Consider the following 17,659-nt stretch of genomic DNA (forward strand, 5'->3'; position numbering starts at 1 on the left):
TACAGTAAGTAGGCCACAGCATGTGACTCTAAGAGACCACACCGGGACCATGAAAGCAGGTCACTCACACTCACACTCACACTCACACACACACACAGTCGTGTAATCATATCTTTTTGGGGACCACTCATTCATTTCTATGGGAAAAATGCTAATGCTAACTATGACAACCTTAACCCCTACCCAGTCCTAACCATAACCATAAGTTATCAAACAAAATACAACAGTTTTTGCATTTTTAGTTTTTTCATTGCAGTTACAGATTTTTATAAAATGGTCCTCAAAAGGTAAAAAAAAAACAGGTATTCATCACGTTGTGGGGACATTTGGTCCCCACAATGTAAGGTATACCTGGACCACACACACACACACACACACACACACACACACATTTTCCCTGGCTCACAGACTCACCCAGTATCTTCAGGCTTCCGTTCCCCACTCCATTTTTGGCGTAAAGCCCCCAGTAAATGCAGAAGAACAGAAGGCTAAGGACTGAGAGACACATGGAGCAGTGAGGACTGATAGAGAGCTTTCGATACATACTTCATTACGTTGTGTCATACCCTTTAAGCTGTCTCTGTTTATCGTCTGGAAGTTAAGCAGGGGGTGCTAGAGTGCAGTGCAGCCCATATGGATGAGCTGGGACTGTCCACGGAGAATGAGAGACACTGGGTATTTTTTAACATGCGTACTTGACCATACTTTTTTTCTCATGTACCAGTTTAAGTCACCTTCCATTGCCGAAAGCCAGTAACAATACTAAAGAACAGAAGTACAGAGAATGCCAAAAATCCTCGGATGTCATTCTTGCCATATCCCAAATATCAAGGATACATCGGCTGCATCCTCGCGAACAAGAACAATCTCATGATTCATTGTGCCTGAAGTTCATTCTTTGGAGGCAAGTTAGCAAAACCGGTCTTGCCAAGACCACAAGTACATATCTTTGTGTTTTTTGGTATTGAGAAACACCCCCTGGCTCTTCTAAAGCAGCCCCTCCGAGAGTCCCCATCCCTGAGCCGAATGCAGCCATGGGGGGTCTTACCTTCCACTCCAGCGGCCGTCATAAACATCTTGTAGGTGGTGTGGAGAAGCTGTCGTCCTTTCAGAGTGTCTAGTGGGGAAAGATTTCCATTCATCCCTTTTAATCATCCATGACTGTGACCCAGAGCAGAGTCACAGTCTCTCTCAATCCTTTTACTCTGAAGTAGCTGTTAATTTCTGTAATGTACAGCTGCTAGAATATCACAGTGACAGTTCATGTTAGAGAAAAGCATTAGTAACACTTAAGAACAGTTATTTGTCATTGAATCACTTCATGTCAGTGTTAGCTTCGACAATATTGGAAATGAAATAGTAAATAACAACACTGATGACTAATATTTAATCACATTTCAGGCGGGGGGCAGGCAGAAAGGATGGGGAGAGTCAGGAATAATCGTAAAACTCACAAGCGAAGTAGCAAGAGAGAGAGAAGACAACGGCAAAGATGATGAGGAAGGTGATGTCCGTCTCCAGGATACCTAACGCAGGGGAAAATTAATTAAGATAATTAACCTTCCTCTCTAGCTGACAGGATGTTACCTTCCCAGGCCCACCCTGTGCTCTGCCCCCTCCCATCCTCCTCACCAAATTCATCTGCTGAGAAATGCTGGGTCCAGAAAGACTGCCCATTGGTCAGCTTCATCTCATATTCCAGCTGTAGGCCATCTCCCTGTGGAGGGGGGGGGGCAACAGAGGGAGAGGGAGAGGAAGAGAGAAAGAGAGGAACATGGGGAAGGAGACAGAGGGAGAGAAAAGAAAAAGAGAAAAGAGAGAAAGAGAGAGACAGAAAGAGAGGGAGGGAAATGGGCAAAGATAAGAGACGGAGAAAGAATAAGAGGAGTTGAAAGGAAGATATAGAGAGGTGAAGAAAGAGAATGAGGAAGAGAGTGATACAGGGACAAGGAGAAAGAGAGGAAGTGGGAATGGGGATGGAGACAGAGAGCAGGGACATGGAGTGTTACAGAATATAGAAATTCAGAGAGGTCAGTGCCAATAAAAGGCACACAGCCCACCCTCTCTGCTGCAGTCTGCTGCTTCACAAACAAAGGCCTCCTGTGTTCACATTCCCTTCACTCCATCTGACAGCGGCCCAGGCCAAAGTCGCCGTGTTGCGACAGCGCTGGCCGGCGCTGGGTGAGCAGGCAGGGGCTCCGTGCTGCCAGCAACACTGGAATACACCCAGGGGGCTCAACACTGCCATGGTCGCCAGGGAACCAGGGCAGAGGCTAAGAGGAAGAACACTTCAGTGGGCACATCCAGCATGCATGAGTGCAGGGAGTCTCCCAGGAAAAAGATTGCTCTTACTTTTTGGGGAAGGGGGTTTTCGACCCGTCTTAATAAAGCCAATCACAGTATCAAGAACAGATACAGCACAGGAGTCTCTTTCCTGCTATACCCCAGCGACTCCAGCAGTACTCACCCCACACTTGCTAAGCGCGATGTACCACCACCTCTCTCGGACACTGCGGAAGCTCCGCCCACCCGCACAGCTGAGAGTTTCATTCCCGGCCTCACCCTCCACCTGGCAAAAGGACAGACAGGGCAGGCACCTGGCTGCACATCATCAAGGGCATGCGAGTTTGCCAAGGTCACAAGCCAGATGGAGATGCAGGCCGTCTGGGCAGTGGATCCTAGTGACTCCCCCCATATGCTAAGGATGACCGTAACACTTGAAAGGTCCCCAAGAAAAGTGTTTCTTTCATACTGACCTTTTCCTCAACGGTGCTCCAATAATAATAGAGACATCGGTTCACTTCAGATTTCATGGAGCATGCTGACATACCGAATCACCAAGGTAAAGCTGCGAATACCAAACAGGACTTACCACGCAGCCCGACTGGGTGTAGTAAGTGCTGAGGAATTACTACAAAGCCCGACTGGGTGTAGCGAGTGCTGAGGACTTACCACAAAGCCCGACTGGGTGTAGCGAGTGCTGAGGAATTACCACACAGCCCGACCGGGTGTAGCGAGTGCTGAGGAATTACCACACAGCCCGACTGGGTGTAGCGAGTGTTCGGGACTTACCACAAAGCCCGACTGGGTGTAGCGAGTGCTGAGGAATTACCACACAGCCCGACTGGGTGTAGCGAGTGTTCGGGACTTACCACAAAGCCCGACTGGGTGTAGCGAGTGCTGAGGAATTACCACAAAGCCCGACTGGGTGTAGCGAGTGCTGAGGACTTACCACAAAGCCCGACTGGGTGTAGCGAGTGCTGAGGAATTACCACACAGCCCGACCGGGTGTAGCGAGTGCTGAGGAATTACCACAAAGCCCGACCGGGTGTAGCGAGTGCTGAGGAATTACCACACAGCCCGACCGGGTGTAGCGAGTGCTGAGGAATTACCACAAAGCCCGACCGGGTGTAGCGAGTGCTGAGGAATTACCACACAGCCCGACCGGGTGTAGCGAGTGCTGAGGACTTACCACAAAGCCCGACTGGGTGTAGCGAGTGCTGAGGAATTACCACAAAGCCCGACTGGGTGTAGCGAGTGCTGAGGAATTACCACACAGCCCGACCGGGTGTAGCGAGTGCTGAGGAATTACCACACAGCCCGACCGGGTGTAGCGAGTGCTGAGGAATTACCACAAAGCCCGACTGGGTGTAGCGAGTGCTGAGGAATTACCACACAGCCCGACCGGGTGTAGCGAGTGCTGAGGAATTACCACAAAGCCCGACTGGGTGTAGCGAGTGTTCGGGACTTACCACACAGCCCGACTGGGTGTAGCGAGTGCTGAGGAATTACCACACAGCCCGACCGGGTGTAGCGAGTACTCAGGACTTACCACACAGCCCGACCAGGTGTAGTGAGTGCTCAGGTTGATTACTTGGTTGTTTTCAGGCCTGAGAACTGCCTCTTTCTGGTAACAGTCCTGTAATTAAACATTGTTTTAATCTCTTGTGGATGTTTTCTTATTTTATCTCTGTGTAGTGACACACTTTTGCCACTCTCCTGCACCATTAGGTTTCTGTGTTTACTTTGCAGTGCTTAGACAAGGAGACATGCCACACGAATAGAACTTTCCAGAAAATGCAAAGATGCCTCTGACAAGGGGACAAGAGACACTTTAATACTGGGGGGGGGGGGGGGGCATGCCCACACCCCTGCCTTCTGACCTTGTCGGGTCTCTTGTAGACGGCTGGCCACTGAGAATTGTCATCGAAGTACAGGAGGATATTCTGGCAGCAGCGGGACTGTTGGGAACAACAGGCACTTTTGGCTTAATCACATAAACTGGGACACGAGATTTAAAAAAAGGATCTGGAGAAATGAAGTGCAGGAAGTCGGGCAAAAAGAAGAGGGAATGATGGGAAAGAGGTACAAACAGGCAGTGATGAGGGGTGACAGAACCCCAGATACAGGCAGAGGTGGACTAAAGGTGAACTGAATGAAAGGACAGCTCAGGGAGAAGGGCAAATGATGGACAACAGACACCGGGAGGCAGGACAGCAGTCCAAACAAATATAGATGGCCTCTCAGCACACCCCCTACCTTTGGGTAACGGAAGCGGAAGTCCAGTCTTCCAAAATCGGTGAGAAAACAGAACCTTGTGAGGAAAACCCAATCCTGAATGGAAAGTGATGATAGAGAGAGAGAGAGAGAGAGAGAGAGAGAGAGAAATGGGGGGGGGGGCACTTCAGAATCTGAAAATTAACAGTGCACAGGATCTCACAGGAATCTTGCTGTTCTTTACATAACTTATGTTATAATAACTTATGTAAAGACTACACCTGGATATAATAGTGGACACTACAATGCACAGCAGACACTCACAGACAAAGCACAGCAGCATCACGTTTGCCTGCACGGTTAATGAACTGAGGATTTTGCACAGCCCTAGATCTCAGGACATTAATGATGTCTGCTAAACTCTAATTCAGGCCTGGACACTATCAGCATTAGGAGAACACCAACCTGTAGGGCATACAAGCGCTCTGCTGCAACAAGACCTCTGCAGTGCCATGGCAACTGCCACTTAGTTTGCGGCTGCTATGGAAACCATAGGAGGCCCCCCTCCTTTCGGCATGTTCTGGGCTTAGGGCTAGTCAGCACGGAGACTGGCAGTAAAGAAAGCCCGCGGGCAAGAGGCCCATGCCCCACTTTCTGGCGACAATCTCCTGGCTTCCCTCAGACTGCCCAGGGCTTCTCTCTAGCACCTCTCAATAGGCCAACAGTGTTAATCAAGAGCCACGTCAGTGAAGCATCCGGTCACATTAAGAGTAAGTCACCCCCTCAGCCTTCCACAAGCAGGCACACATGCCTCTCTACCAGGCCTCATTACGAATTAATCACCAATCTACTAGCCAGTCAGCCAAGGACGGCTGTGTCTTTAATGATTCATTATTCCAGTTACATGGAGGTGTACACAAAAATGTACTATCCCTCTAAGTGCCCTTGGCACGATCCAAATGCCTGAGCATCACCCTCCCGTCTACCCTGAGCCAGCCACTGTGTTAGCAAATGCTGTTTCAAAAAAAAAAAAGATGTTAGTTACCTGCTTTGTGCACAGCAAAGCAGTAGGCTCATATAACACTTACCTCCACACCTATCTGCTTTAACAGGTAAAAAGTTCATTTTCCAGGCACCGCCTTGCATTTTTTATGCAGCAGGATACAAATACTCTGTATAAATACTCTTCTTGAAGAACTTCATACTAAGTAAAAAAGTGGCTGAACCTGCATTAAGTTCCCGCTTAAAATTATGATTCAATATTGTCAGGAAAAAAGCAACGTTACAGAAGCAAACATACAAAGAATCATTATATGGACTAATAACAGTATTATAAAAATATGTCAAAGCTCATTTAGAGACGTTTTCTAAATGTCTATATATTGCTGTCAGAAAATCAGAGAACTAATTAAGCCAGATATTTAAAAGACTTAAGGCCTTGGAAATGGGGGGACATTCCGCTAATAAAAAGGAGGAATACTGCGTTCGGATATTTTGGCGCAACTAAACCAGTTGGCCGCAAAAAAAAAAAAAAAATCATGAAAGGGACATGTTTAAAAAAGGGACAGATCGGCGACCCGATTTGATTCACAGAAAACGCGAAGCTGCGTTTTAGTTAGTGATAGCATGATCGGTTAATGGCTCCTTGTCTAGCTGCCAGTTAACTGGTTACGATCAAGACGGACTGGATAAAAAATGACAAATGACAAAATAACACGCGTGTTGCTACGTGACGAAACCACGGCGCGCATCGGCTACACGATTGAAAACAGAAGTCAAATAAAGAGGTTTTATCCATAGGGAGTTTCGGAAAGCATGCGATTTGGAGCTCTTTCCGACCGCATCGGCGGCTGCCACATTTGCAGGATAGACAGCGACAGATAAACACACGCACGGCACCGGCGGTCATACTGATGCGCTTGTGTGCAGGGGGTTCACATGCAAATAAATAAATAAATAAATAAAAATAAAAGTAATTAATACGCACGCAGAATTAAAACAGCATCCCCATTTTAGAGTGCCTAAGACTAGGCAATCATGCAAACGATCAATGCACAAGGGGTAGGCGATTGCAACACCGATCGGCCAAACATAGCACGCATATATGTGAACGGATATCTATAGACAGTTAATGTAGCGCTAACCTCTTTTGTATTGACGATTCCTCTGACGTACTTTCCCAGCACAGTAGCGACACTCAAAACGCTCGATATCACAGCCAACTTGAGCACTCTTTCGCACACCTCCATTTTTACCCTTCTCTGTCTACCTCTCCTGTCGCTCCTAGGCTAGTCTACCTCTAAGTTAGCAGGGAGAAGAAACAGTTTGTGGTGAAGGTATAGGAAGGTGGAAGACAGCGGAGGCGCGCACCCGTCCTCCGCCAAAGCATGTGTCCCCAATAGTTTAGACGAGAGCGAGCTCGCATAAGAATACGCGCCCCCGATACCTTTATTCCTACTCACTGAACAAGCGGGAAGCGCGTCCCCGGGCCAAGATTGCGACACATACGGACAATATTCATCTCTGTCACAGATGGCAAAGAATGAACCATAAATTAATACATATATTAACTTTTTAGTATTCAATATTCAATGCTATAGTACCCCGTTTACAGCAAATGGCTGCAGTAACATTCATACAGCGATCGCCATAACATTAAAACCACTGACAGGTGAAGTGAATAATGTTGATTATTTCCTTACAATGGCACCTGTCAAGGGTGGCATTACATATTACGCAAGTGAACAGTCAGTTCTTGAAAGTGATGTGCTGGAAACCGGAAAAATGGGCACTTGTAAGGATCTGAGCAATTATGATTTGGGTCCAATTGTGATAGCTAGACAACTGTGTCAGAGTATCTCCAAAACAGCAGGTCTTCTGTGGTCTGGTATGCAGTGAGCAGTACCTACCAAAAGTGGTCCAAAGAAGGCCAGTCGGTGAACCAGTGATGGGGTTATGGGCGCCCAAGGTTGATTGATATACATGGGGAGCAAAAACTAGCCTGCCTGATCCAACCCCACAGGAGAGCTACTGTAGCACAAATTGCTGTCAAAGTTAATGCTGGCTATGACAGAAAGATACCAGAACACAGTGCATCACAGCTTGCTGAGTCATGTTTTCTGTCCCATGTGGACAGCCCAGTGTTTGTGCCATTTACCTGAGGAAGAGATGGCACCAGGATGCACTATGGGAGGAAGGCAAGCCAGCAGAAGCAGTGTGATGCTCTGGGCAATGTTCTGCTGGGAACCTTTGGTCCTGGCATTCATATAGATGTTACTTTTACAGGTACCACCTAACTAAACATTTTGCAGACCAAGTGGACCCCTTTACGGCAACGGTATTCCCCGATAGCAGTGGCCTGTTTCAGCAGATAATGCACCCCGCCACGCTACAAAAATTGTTCAGGAATGCATTGAGGAACATGAAAAAGAGTTCAAGGTGTTGATTTGGCCTCCAAATTCCCCAGATCTTAATCTGATCGAGCATCTGTGGGATGTGCTGGACAAACATATCCGATCCATGGAGGCCCCATCTCATAAAATACAGGACTTGAAGACATCTGCTGCTAATGTCTTGGTACCAGATGCCAATGGACACCTTCAGAGGTCTTGTGGAGTCCAAGCCTCAAGGGGTCAGAGCTGTTTTGGCAGCATGAAGGGGACCTACGCAATATTATGCAGGTGGTTTTAATGTTGCGGCTGATCGGTACACACAAGTAAAGGCAGTAACTGAAGATCTAGCATAGATACAGTATTAGCAATATTCTGGCAGTCACCACAAATAATGCTGACCATGGTTACTGTTGAATTTATGAGTGTATTATATAATTCACATTCAAATTATTTTGGAAGAAAAAAATTTGTGACAACATGAATTGTTATAGGTGGAAATTAGAACATTTTAAACTGGATTTGAGAAAGCACTTTACACAGCGTGTAGAGTATGGAATAGTTTTCCTGTAGTGCAAGCTAAAACCTTGGGTTCCTTTAAGTGAGAGCTAGATTACATTTTAACAACTTTAAACTATTAGTTTAGTTCTCCCCAAACAAGCTTAAGGGGCCAAATGACTTCCTCTCGTTTGTAAATTTTTTATGTTCTTATCGTATTGAGTGTGGGATAACAGCTCAGGAAAAAAGCAAGTTTGAAAAACATAAAAGTGTCAAAGGGGAATATGTTGGATATTTTTATTTAAAAAAATACAGTAATAAAATCATAACGTCTGGTGTATATAAGTATATATCTTATAATCTCCGGCATTCGACCAGTCCTGAAATATCCATTATATTTATCCATAAGAGCAATGACACATAAGAATGACTACATAGAACAAAGTTAACATTCTACAGAATTTGTATTTAAAAAATACATTTAACGCATATTTGCACTTGAGGTGGATTTAAACTAAAAGCAAAGTGTTTTTTTTTCTCTTTGTCTTTATGGCTTGTGGTTGTTTACAATGTTATTGTTCAAGTTTTATGTCTGAAAGAAAGTAAGTATCTGTTTAGTTTCAATACTGATAGGGAATAAATCAGCCCCGAGCCCCCCATCCTAAACACACAGTACACCCACAGTGATGTCAGGGATATATCCCTACTTTCCAAACCCTAATCCATGCCCTTAAAGTGTCAGCTTATTGAATGTATGATAAACTGCTTCATTTTAACCTATAACCATGACAGTATGAAAAAAATGAAATTTTACAGATAAACCTTCCCCATTATCCCATTTTTACTAGGCAACAACTAAATAATTGGGGAAGAGTAACAGTAAGCGTAAATAAATATTGACACCATTAAATGAAAACACTAAATAATCATCAATGATTTACTAAAGAATGCTAGATCACTTCAGTAATAATGCAATATTAGCATCCTGTAAATTTATTATGCTACAAGATGCCACAGATATGTAAATTTAAAGTGTTCACTATATTCCAGTAAATTTTTGGTTCGGATCATTAGCATGCATTATTCAAAGGTTTATAAAATATACTTAAGTGTCATACAAGGTTATTTGAAATGGATGCTGAATTTCAGTATTACAAAATATTCATTTTTTTCACATCCATCCACCCATCCATCCATCCATCCATCCATCCATTTTCCAAACCGCTTATCCTACTGGGTTGAGGGGGGTCCAAAACCTATCCTGGAATCAATGGGCACGAGGCAGGGAACAACCCAGGATGGGGGGCCAGCCCATCGCAGGGCACACTCACACAGCATTCACTCTCACATGCCCACCTATGGGCAATTTAGCAACTCCAATTAGCCTCAGCATGTTTTTAGACTGTGGGGGGAAACCGGAGTACCCGGAGGAAACCCCATGACGGCATGGGGAGAACATGCAAACTCCACACACATGTGACCCAGGCGGAAACTCGAACCCGGTCCCAGAGGTGTGAGACAACAGTGCTAACCACTGCACCACCATGCCGGCCCCCCATCCAGACTTAATGGAAGATATTCAATTTGCTTCATAATGACAACTTATCCACTTGAAATCCTTCTTCTCAGAGGTGAAACTTGACCAGTGAAAACGAACTCATGTAAAATGTGCAAAATTGTCAGTTTTGTCCACAAGGGGGCACTGTGAAGCTACATGGCCTCAAGGAGTAGATATGTGAAGCGTAAGTGGTAATGAGAGAGGTGTGCTGCTCACGCCCATGGTGTCATGGGCCTTGCTGAAGCAGCTTATCTTAAAGCTACTGCAATAAACCCAAACCAGCTTTTTCTTAGATTTATTGCAATTGCCCATTATTAAAGAGGGCATAAAGTGAAAACCGCACAAAAACTGCACACCTATTTATCTGTTAGAAGCAAATGAACACACGACACATTGCTTCCTGTCAACTTGCACAGTTCTGGAAAGGCGTGAGGTGGAACTGGGACCGACCCGCTAATCAATTTCACACTTCACGGCAAACCCTGGTAAAGTACTGAGCAATTGCAAAACTTACACAACATAAACAATCACGGTCAAACTTAACACGGAACACGTACAAGACAGGCTGTTTCCACCCCCCCCCATTTGAGGCCCACTGAAATATCACAATCAGTATCTGCAAAGCAGATTGCAGTTCCTCTCCCTCCAGATCACATCAAAGTCAACCACTTCAAAGACACCATATCCTTTTAGGTGTATAAATGATAAACACAGGTAACTAAATGCAATGGAGTATAACTCATTAATAGAGATGAGGTATAAAAATCAGGGCCTTATTAATTCACATGCTCTAGATTATGGTCAAAGATGGTTGTTGTAGCGTTTAGGGATTTGCTCAAATTAAGCTCTGAGCCATCGTCAAGACTGGAGAGACCTGCGTAAATGGGTCACTGTCACCCGGGCCGCCTGGGAATGCAGGTTCCACACAGGAAATCTGTTGTGAGTTTAACATACACTGATGATGTTACTCCGACAACACATTTGATTCTGCCAAACTGTTATGGTTCATATAATTTAAAAAAAAAAAAAACAGTAAACAGGTGGCAAAATTGACCAATCCCTCCTCCACAAAATGAAAGAAATAACTACATTCTTATAACAACAAATTAATTAAATCAATGGAATACTATTAAAGTACTGAATGTATACAGTTTCTGGATATGATTTTTTTTTAAAAAAACACTGCATTTCCAGTTGCAATTATTCAGCCTTCCTGTTATGGTTTCTGCTCTTGAGCTGGTTATTTGGATATGCAATCAGTGAGCTTGAGCACATAAGGCAATATGTGACGAGAAGACACTTCCTCCAGATCTCACTGTGCCTCCCCCCTGTCGATAGCATCTGCATGTCCCCCCCCCCCCAAGCCTGTTACTTTGGCTTCTCTGCACCTAAGTGGCTCAGAGCTGGGGTGTGTAGCCAGATCTGCGTGCCGTACCTGGTACTTGTGCTTGTGTGGGTCAGAATGATACCTGCCTATAGTGTGGGCATACTTGCAGATTAAATGGATGCCATGGCAAACATGGTGGATTCACGTGCTGTCGGAGTGCATCCTCTTGTGCAGTGACAGCGCTCAGGAGCTTGGCCCTTGTATTCCTGGTCAAGGTAGTCTGAGAAGGGGCTCCTGTGCTTTCTCTTCAGCTTTCCTACCTCACTTGTTCCTTTCCCCTGTCCTGCATGCTCCTCCCACACAGTGCTCCGCTCTGCTCCTCCCTTCTACACCCCAGTCTCCCCACACTAAGAATTCCTCTGTTTGTCAGCCTCCTCTGCCCCAGTGTCAGGTGCTCCCCCAGTAGATGATCCCTCCTCCTGGATGATCCCCGCCAACAATCTAGCAGCTCCACCTACGGGAGTCGCAGCACCCTGATTGGTCCTCTCGAGCTTCCGGTGCCTGCGATTGGCCGGAGGCGGGGCCTGGTGGAGGAAGACTTTCCGTATTTGCTCCACGCAGATGTTGGTAGCCTCTCGTGTCTCCCTCGAGAGCTGAGACAGACTGAGAAAGCCGTGAGGAAGGTCCTCAACCACACACAGGGTCACCGGCTGCTCTATATTCCTGAGTCTCTTGGCGAACATGATGGAGTCGTCTAATATGGGGTCCAGGGCGCTGGCCTGAGGGCCAGCAGGAATGGGAGACATAGGAAGGAGGTAGTGAGAAGGACGTTTTAAAAAGACAGGGCCATGTTAAGTAAACAGTACCAAAAGACTATTATTAGCTGATTATTAGCTAAGGGAAGTAGGAGCCAAGACATCACTATAAACAAGGAAGAGTTACAGGGGTGAGGATCAGGGTGTGGTGGAGCCCTCACCACTATGTGGATGGGCGGGAGACCTCTCAGCATGCTGTCTGGGGCCAACAGGGGGGACATGTAGGGGTTGCGGACGATGGGTGAGCTCTGCACCCTCATTTCAGCCAGCCGCTCCGAGCGCAGCGGCTCAAAACCCTCAGGGAATTCCTGGGAATATGGCTCGCCTGGGCCACCAGGGGGCGGGGACATCAGGCCCAACTGCTCATCCTCCGTTGTGAGGAAGAAGCTGACGTCCTTGGCCTGCGATGGGGGGAGGGCGATGGTTGAGTGAGGACACAGAATTATGTATGGCAGCTGGACACACCCTCCATGCTCTCTGAGTGACACATGAAGGGCACAGGAATACACCAGCTGGACCCAGTGAATCATCAGTTTTACTGTAACTAAATGGCTTAGTTAAGGTTGAGCTTTAGAGATGGCACAGGGACACGTTACCCCGTGCTCTGAGGGCAGGGACGGGTTGGGGTCTCTATGGGAGCTCAGGTCCAGGCAGGTCTGGCTCTTCAGCGACTCCTGGCGCAGAGAGATTTGCACGGGGCCTGAGTGCGAGGAACTGATGCTGGCCTCTGAGACGCTCTTCCTCATCGTGTCTGTGAAACAGGGTGGGGGGGGGGGGATTGGTTAACAGGGGGGAAAATCAGGTTTTTGGATCAGAGATGAAGGGAGAATGAAGAGAAAGGAGCATTCTCTGATGTACAGATACACAAACAAAATAGCACTGCTCCAGAGAACAGAAGCAATAAACAAGGCATGTGAGAGTCACATTCAGGAATACAATGGGGGGGAGGGGCAGACTCGCAGGTGGTCAGCAGGAAACAGACGAGTAACCAAGCAGAGAGAGACGCTCAGAAGCTCAAACATCGACGCATACAAAACCTGACAAGGGCAGAGAATGCTAAGAATCACTCAATCTTAACATGGCGCCCAACATGGCAAGCTAAAGACATGAAGATGGCATTACCACATATGGACAGAAGGGGGCCCCACACTACAACAGGACAGCACAAGACAAATATGGAAAATATGGCTGGCTGAATCATAGTAGCAGGATGACACCAAGCACCGGGGATGATGGGGACAGGCTGGACAACATAGTGTCACAGCAACAAGACTAGAGATCCCCGAAGAGGTGCTGGAATCTATTACTGAGACCCGAGTTTGTGCTGACAGATCATCTCATCAAAGGTTCAATTGATATAACTGCAGACAGCTAAAATGTCATCCGCTAATAGCGAGAACAGTCTGGCTTTCAAAATGATCACATCTGTGTATGCAAAAGTGAAACAAACCCTAATTTGCATACTAATGATGCATGTCAGCTATTCCAATTCTAATTGCAGGTTTGGGCTAAAGTAGTAACCTATAACTAAGAAGTAGCTAAAGCTTTAACCAGCACTATTAAAACATTAAATAAGTTTAAATCAGGCAAATGACCATAAGAGAATAATCACTGTTAATTGTTATAGGCAGATAAGTGGTACTTTCATGCAAAATCTCTTCCACTGTCCAAATTCCTTCCTCATGTGACATGCTGATCAGCTGGGTGGCTGATTATGCAATCATTTAAGCATTTACATTAATGAAATATGTTTCGCAATGTGTTGCAGAAGGAGTTTTTTTTGTTACTAATTACTATAAAAACGTTTACCATTTAGCCTGATAGTATAACTGACTGTTTTGTTACAGCAGATCCAGCCTGCTTTATTAGATTACTGATGATGTACAGTTCTGGGGTACTGCGAGAGCCTCACCACCCCTGCCTCTTAGCTGCTCTGCTGTCCTGTGAAGGACTGGTTGCTTGATAGTGGACCCACAAGTGCTTGTATGCCCCCCACCCCAATGAAGTGAGGAACACTTGTGGGTTGGCATTCTAGTTTTGTTAGGTAGAGCACCAGTCCTGTGGAACAGCATCTGTACTGCTAAAAACCACACGCTGCTAACAGCTGAAATCTGAACTGTTACAGGCAAAGGCGTATGCTAAAGACTAACTACTTGCCTAAAGGCTAGCATGTGCATTGCTTAAGCATAATGGATGAACTGTACTGTCAGTGCTGTTACTATAGCTAACTGCTCAGGCACAATTAGGCCCACAGTGTGAGGTGCAGAGCTGGGTGGGGACTGAACTCTAGCTTCACACTCCCTTATGGAATTAGAGTGCTGACATTTCAGGGACTCCCCATGCCTGGTTCCCGCTTGCCTCTCCCTCCTACTTATGCTGCCATAGCCTTATCTACTGGAGCTTACATATTGCACTCACCTAACTGTCTGCACTGCACTGCGTCTAGTCTTCACTACTTTGGTTAATGTTCTTTTTTATCCCCCCCCCCACCCCACCTGGAGTGTGTTGCCTGGAGAATCCCGCCCCGGCCCGCCCTGCTAAAAATTAAAAATAAATAAATAAACCAAGATATCCTGCCTACCCTGCTGCCTGCAATACCTCTACTACCTGTTATGTCCTTCTGGCCTGCTCGCCCTTCTGCCTGTCACGGCTCTCTTGCCTGTCCTGCAGCCGTACCAATGTTCATCCTGGCGTTAGAAGCAGCACCAGCGCCTGCCTGCCAATAGCTGTCTGTCTTCCACATTTAAAGTCGAATCTTAAGGATTTTGCCACCTTGTTTATTTCAATTCCTCTGTCGGCCCCTGGAGGATGGGCTCGCCCTTTTGAGTCTGGTTTCTCCCAAGTTTTCTTCCTGCTAAGAAGTTTTTCTTTGCCACAGATACCTCTGGATTGCTCACTGTGAACTTTGGGCAGGGATAACGTACAGGTGTTTGGGACACTGTAATGTTGTGAAAATGTGCTATACAAATAACACTGAATTGAACTGAAATGCATGCATGTCTATGGAATCACATGTGCATGGCTAATGGCTAACACCTGCACTGCTAAAGACTTTCATTTGCATTGCTAAAGGATAATCCCTGCATGGCTGAAAGCTAACAGCTGCATTGTACTGCACACAGGCTCTTTATATACCAAAGCCATACCACTCAGGAGGGGGCTGTACTGCCTCAGCTGAATGCTAACAACGCTCAGACAGGCAACAAGAATTGTGCATTGTTCCTGCAGGATTGAATATGGAAGTCAACCGAAAAGAATGAGAGGATTGACCTTTACAAATAAACACACTTTACAGATTCGGTTAACAGCTTCTTTGTGCCATACATATTGAAACTTCTAAGACTTGCATATGTAAGACAAGCTCAAATTTGTATCCTTAGCAGAAACAAAGGGGCTCTTGAAGCACATGGATGTGCCTGGTCTCCCTTGACTGGATCCGTTGTTCCTCTAAATGTCCGAGGGTGCTTTGTCTGCTTAGCCTAAATAAGCAGACATGGAACAGGCCTGTGTCCCAGTGCTGGTAATGCTACTTATTTTTCAGTTCTTTCAGTAGCTTCAAAGACCAATCAAGGCTGACTGTTGCACTAAAGAAAGGAGACCTGGTGCCATGATGCCATCAGACAGCCCTAGGGGATTTAAAGTTCAAACAGGTCAGGAGCATCCTGTCATCAATATCTGTGATTGACATCCCAATAGCCAGTCCCCTGCAGTAGATGTCAAACGTGGAGAAGCGGAAGGTGTGGAATGGTTTTGGTGGAGACCATGGCGGTGGCTACGTGACACTACACACAACCTCCTACCAGAAGCAGGGACAGAGCTGGGAAGGCGGAGCAAAGTCATCACAACGTTCAGGTGGCGACTGAGACACGCCAACAGGTGGCAACAGACTGCAGAGACGAGAGAGGCTAAGAAAGGAGCAGGGCAGGACAGGACAGCGGAGGCCGAATAGGCTGTTAATGTACAATAGCAGAGGGAAACTGAGACACTTAGCATCTCAATCCTAAAATCGGGCTAAGTCATTAGAAGTCAGTTGCCTATATGGCATGCATATCAGCAAGAAAATGCAGCACAACAACTTAGTTAAAGTCGATTAAATGGTAAATCTGGCTGCCAGAAAAGCGAGCGGAGAGAGATGAAGAGCCTGGAATCACATACAACATGCCTGTCAATGTCCTACAAGGCAGGCTTATGATTGACTTCATCCATACAAACACACTGCAAGCCAGTGCCATTACAGTCACACACACATGCATACATACGCAGACATGCATGCATGTGCACACACACAGGTACATGTGGGGGTGCCAGTACCGGTGGAGGCCCGGTTCGGGTCCAGCAGGGCCTGGATCCAGTTGGACGCCCCCTGCTTTAAGTCCCTCAGGAGCAGAGCTGTGTCCTTCCTCACCATGCCAAGCGTGCTCACTTTCTCCACCTGTTTCTCCACCTGCGGCTCCAAGCCTAGGGCCAGAACAGAAGTCGGAGGTGAGTGGGCCAGAGACACAACACCGGCACAAACGGCAGTGTGAAGCTACATTTAAAGGCCTCTCTTTCACATTTACATTACTTAACTGATCAGCAATTATCAAATTAAGGCCTGTGAGAAAAAATTGCTAATTCCATTAAACCTTGTTACACCCACAAAAAAAAATCATTGGAGACCGGCATCAGTCGTCAGTGTCAGACAGCGAGCAAGACGTGCTAAATATGTAAATAATGGTTTAGTGCTAATTCTGTTCAGTCTGTCAAGACAGTCAAGAAACAGGCCACAGGTTGTTTTGCTAATCTCTAAACTAGGGTCGCAGATTATGTTATCAAGGATTTTAAATTTTTACTGGCTGGAGTTTTTAGCTCATTTCATCCATGAGTCATAAGTTTAACTGTAACAGAAGGCCCCAAATCCTCCAAATTATAAAACGCATTCCATAAAACCGCAGTGGCATCTACAGAACGTGGGAGCAAATTTCCCTGGGGCACCGTATTCTTAGGATTAGGGTCAGATTCTAGAAGCCTTGGCGTAATGTGGGGTCTTCAAATAGCTATCTGACTTCAAAATAGGCCTCTTGCTGATTCAGCCCCCTTAACATGGATGCAGCTGTAAGTGGCGGGAGCAATGCGACAGCTCACCGGCATAGGCGCTGAGGCATCGGGACAGCACACTGAGAGGCAGCAGGGGGTCTGTGAAGGTGAGCAGGCGCGAGGGAGAGGCGTAGGCTGTCAGCAGCGTGGAAGGGTAGGCGACCATGATGCCGTTGGGCAAACGCACGCCATGCGCCACAGCCCGCATGGACACCGTCAGGCAAAGGTTACCCCCAGCACTGTCGCCAGCCAGGCAGACACTCTCGCCTGTCCATCCTGGCCAAGGGATTACGAGTGTGACAGTGTTACAATGACGTCCTGTTTGGGGCTCCCCCCTGCACTCCCCTCCCACCATAACCTTGGCACGGATCAGTGCTTTGGAGATGGATGGATGGATGGATGGTTGGATGGGTTACCACTGCTGCTGGGTGGTAAGCTGGTTTTCATTTCCTGCACGCTATGAATCTTTCATATACCGCCATATTACAACATAGCCGAA

At 46.5% G+C, this 17,659-nt stretch overlaps 1 protein-coding gene across 1 annotated transcript in view; it reads right to left on the reverse strand.

Moving 5' to 3' along the window:
* LOC125748359 (hormone-sensitive lipase-like) overlaps positions 1–17,659 on the reverse strand; it is a 36,162-nt gene that overhangs the window by 8,463 nt on the left and 10,040 nt on the right. The window contains exons 10-22 of the mRNA XM_049024394.1: positions 17,209–17,436; positions 16,396–16,542; positions 12,681–12,835; positions 12,230–12,485; positions 6,642–6,688; positions 4,540–4,614; positions 4,164–4,241; positions 3,833–3,919; positions 2,468–2,569; positions 1,633–1,717; positions 1,455–1,526; positions 1,049–1,117; positions 415–495 (exon numbers count right to left, since the gene is read on the reverse strand). Coding sequence (XP_048880351.1) covers positions 415–495; positions 1,049–1,117; positions 1,455–1,526; positions 1,633–1,717; positions 2,468–2,569; positions 3,833–3,919; positions 4,164–4,241; positions 4,540–4,614; positions 6,642–6,688; positions 12,230–12,485; positions 12,681–12,835; positions 16,396–16,542; positions 17,209–17,436 — 1,482 coding nt within the window. The remainder of the gene's footprint in view (positions 1–414; positions 496–1,048; positions 1,118–1,454; positions 1,527–1,632; positions 1,718–2,467; positions 2,570–3,832; positions 3,920–4,163; positions 4,242–4,539; positions 4,615–6,641; positions 6,689–12,229; positions 12,486–12,680; positions 12,836–16,395; positions 16,543–17,208; positions 17,437–17,659) is intronic.

Source organism: Brienomyrus brachyistius, chromosome 9 (assembly GCF_023856365.1).
Source record: "Brienomyrus brachyistius isolate T26 chromosome 9, BBRACH_0.4, whole genome shotgun sequence".
NCBI classification, from domain to species: Eukaryota; Metazoa; Chordata; class Actinopteri; order Osteoglossiformes; family Mormyridae; genus Brienomyrus; species Brienomyrus brachyistius.